The sequence below is a fragment of the Cyprinodon variegatus genome, unplaced genomic scaffold (assembly GCF_000732505.1).
Source record: "Cyprinodon variegatus isolate N-32 unplaced genomic scaffold, C_variegatus-1.0 Scaffold1846, whole genome shotgun sequence".
In the NCBI taxonomy this organism is placed as follows: Eukaryota; Metazoa; Chordata; class Actinopteri; order Cyprinodontiformes; family Cyprinodontidae; genus Cyprinodon; species Cyprinodon variegatus.
In genome coordinates this window covers 70449-73763 of record NW_015152299.1, presented here as the reverse complement: position 1 = coordinate 73763, position 3315 = coordinate 70449, and the positions used below count along the sequence as shown (strand labels likewise).

The 3315-nt window shown below is 37.9% G+C and overlaps 1 protein-coding gene across 1 annotated transcript in view; it reads right to left on the bottom strand.

Annotated features, from left to right (window-relative positions):
* Positions 1–2908: 2908 nt before the first annotated feature.
* The window catches only part of cfap69 (cilia and flagella associated protein 69), a 26905-nt gene continuing 26498 nt past the window's right edge, over positions 2909–3315 (bottom strand). The window contains exon 20 of the mRNA XM_015404738.1: positions 2909–3076. Coding sequence (XP_015260224.1) covers positions 2987–3076 — 90 coding nt within the window. The 3' untranslated portion in view covers positions 2909–2986. The remainder of the gene's footprint in view (positions 3077–3315) is intronic.

Here is a 3315-nt window from a genome sequence, read left to right as displayed (position 1 = left end):
TGTCTCTTTTGCCTTCTCAATTCAAGAACAAATGCACTTATTTTAAGAAAAAATTAAAAAAAATTTTCCAGTGGATGAATGGGGTTCCACTGGGATCCAAGCTGGGACCAGTTTAGATTTCTCAGAACATTTGAATGTTTCTTAAGCTGGTTGTTGGTTGGGAAGCCGTGTTTTGATTTAGCTGGTTATCTGTTTAGTTAGTTGGTTGGTTTGGTTGGTTATCTGGTTGCCAATTCAGTGCGATGATCAGTTTTTTTTTATAAACCTTTATTTTTAAATCAATAAGAACCAGTTCTTATTTACAATGGCGGCCTGACAAGTGGAGAAAACAACTTGGGAAGCAGGAAGTCGGGCTAAATATAAATACAATAAATCCGCCCCTGGGTTTAGTTAAAATAAATCAGTCTCTACGCTCAAGGTTAGTGTGAGAGAATTGAAACAGAGGTAGAGATTACGCTGGAAAAACCATCTAGAAATAAGTCAAAACTCCTTAAATCAAGTGTATTTACCCTTAATTTGAGTTGGTAAATGAGATAGTTTGCCAATGGAATGAGTATTTCTACTCTTAAAATAATATATTCATATAAAATGCACTTAAAATAAGACAATGCAATTGTGTTTTCTTATTTTAAGCGTAAATTGTCTTGTTTCATTGGCAAAGTGTCTCTTTTACCTCCTCAATCCAAGAACAAATGCACTTATTTTAAGAAAAAATGGCTCATTTAGATTTCGATTTTTTTCCAGTGTAGCTAAAATCTCTCCAAGCATGTAACAGAGCCTCACCTGGAGGAGTCGGAAATATCCCGGAGTCAGTCTTCCCAATCGGAACATCCTCCCTGTTGCTGGAGCTGCTGAGGCGTTGAGGAAACCACAGTAAGGATCCCTCACTGCATTCTGGGCGACCTGAAGGTCTCCATCAGGAAGAATCTGGAGAAATATTTGCTTCATATGACGTTCACGCCTTTAATTTTATTTATTTTTTATTTTTTTAGAACATCCCGTTTCAACACCTGCAGACAGGTTCTGACCTGGGATGATTTCCATATTTTAAATCCACTAAATATTTAATATTGCAACATATATACACTACGTATACTATTGCTGCTGTTTTTATTGCTTTTATTGTAATGTCTATACTTTATATTTATCTTATCTTCTTTTACATGTTCAATGTTAAATATTTAATGTTAACACTAAATGTCATATGTTCTTTGTACTGTATTTATTATTATTGTTATTCTTATTCTTATTGTTACCAGTCTATCACTGTTATCTGTCATGTCCCGCTCTTTACGTCAGTCTGTATATTTCTAGAGAGAAAACGTAATTTCATTTCCCTTGTATATCTTGTACATATGAAGAAAGTGACAATAAAAGCTGACTTGACTTTATTTCTTAGCTTTTTTTGCTAAATAACAGACTTTTTAGTTTTGAGTGGATAAAATGTAAACATGATAAATGATTTCATAAAGGTTGTAATAAACCAAACAACATATCAGCTCAATTCATTAATAATACGAATAAAAAACATCTAAAATAATCTAAAAACCTTGTGGTTTGCATCCATTTTACTTCCAGTTTTTATATAATTTATCTACAGCTTCAGGGATAAATCATTCTTTAGAAAAAAACTGAGTTTCCTCACAGTTTCCAGGGTAGAATTGGTCCAGACGGGGTCCAGGAGCAGCAGCAGAGCTCAGCTCTGAGACCTTTTGTCTGGCCTGGACTGCAGTGAGCTGTGATGAAGTTTCATAAAAAGCTCCGTCCCGTCGCGGATGATCACTCCATCCAGTCTGTGAAATGATGAGTGCAGAGAAAAGTGGCTCTGTGCAGCTTGTTGCACGCTTGAGGGAACATGTGTGTTAATGCACTGCAGTGACTTATGTAACATGAAAACAAAAGACTATAAAACATTTTAAAATTGGCTTCATTTGGAACAGAAAATATGAGAAAATGTGGAGGCTGGAGCCCCATGGTGGTTATATTTTTATTTATTTCATTTTGTAATTTGTTTTTTCTTGCCCTGCTGTTATGGTGTGCACACATACGAGCAATGGAAGGTATTTGTTTTCATTTGTTAACGTTTCTTTCCTTTGTTTTTCGTTGCTCTGGTGGGAGATGAGCCTCTTTCCTGACGAGCAAAGGGGCTGAGAAGGCGCTCGTTAAGCCGACCATGTACCACTATATATGTTACCCTCATGTGCATGGGCGGTTCTAGACAGGGGCCAACGGGGGCCAGTGCCCCTGTAGATCATGTTCTGGCCCCTTTTATGGCCCCTGTACTGAAGAAATAATGCTTAAAATTAAAATTAATTCTAATTATGATCTGCACTGGAACAGACATGGTAACTGATAGGTCCTTTGGATCTATTGCTTTTTTTTTTTTGTTACAAATTATGTTTTACTAATTATTTAAAAACATCCGGTCTTCAGTATCTCCCTCATTATCTTATTCCCATTCATATTATTCACACTGCAGGCCTTGATGCTCAATTCCAATTTTTTTCTGAAATCTAATTTCTTTGCGTTGCCGTTCACATTTCCAAATATATGCGACTTGTATGTGACCTCCTGTGTGAAATGCAGTGATACAGTGTTGAAGTGATTTCCCTTATAAATAATGGATGCTAGTTTGAAGAAGGTCCAGTTAAACGTTTGCTTTGCAGCTTGATTCCAGGAAAGTCTTTCAAAGCTGTGGGGAAATAAATCGCTCATGCAAACTGATGTTTTAGGACAGAAACATGGCAGGACTATAAGGTAGTGATTGTGCAGACTGGGTGACATCATGTCTGTATTTTCAAGTCACAGTGTTAGGGTCAGAACAGAAGCAGCTGCTCATGGAAAATACAAACAGTTTGTTGTGCAAAAGGTTTTTCTCTCCGTTTTAATTCAATTTTTACAAGCAGGAACGCAGGAAAGTCTCCTCTTGAGCCAGGATTTCTGGTACCGTCAGTCTGCTGAAGCTCTGCATCTCCCTTCTTCTGGTTCAGATTATAGTTCTGCTGAGAATCACGTTGACCCCTGCGGGATCCTGATCCGCCGAGGTCTCTGCTGCCAGGATGTGGCCGATGAAAGGCTGAAACACAAGCCGGGCGTTAGAGCTACTCAGAAATCCAACGAATCGTCAGACTGAGTGCAAATGCATTTTTATTCTGATGTTTTTCTGTAATAAACGGCTTTCTAATGTCTATTCAAACTGGGCCAATGGGCTGATGAATGCAGACAAAAGAAAGACGTTTAGGTCCAGAGGACGGAGTCTAAAGGGGACTTTTCATAACCTGACTCCGCCAGATGGATTTGCTCCGCATATCCATC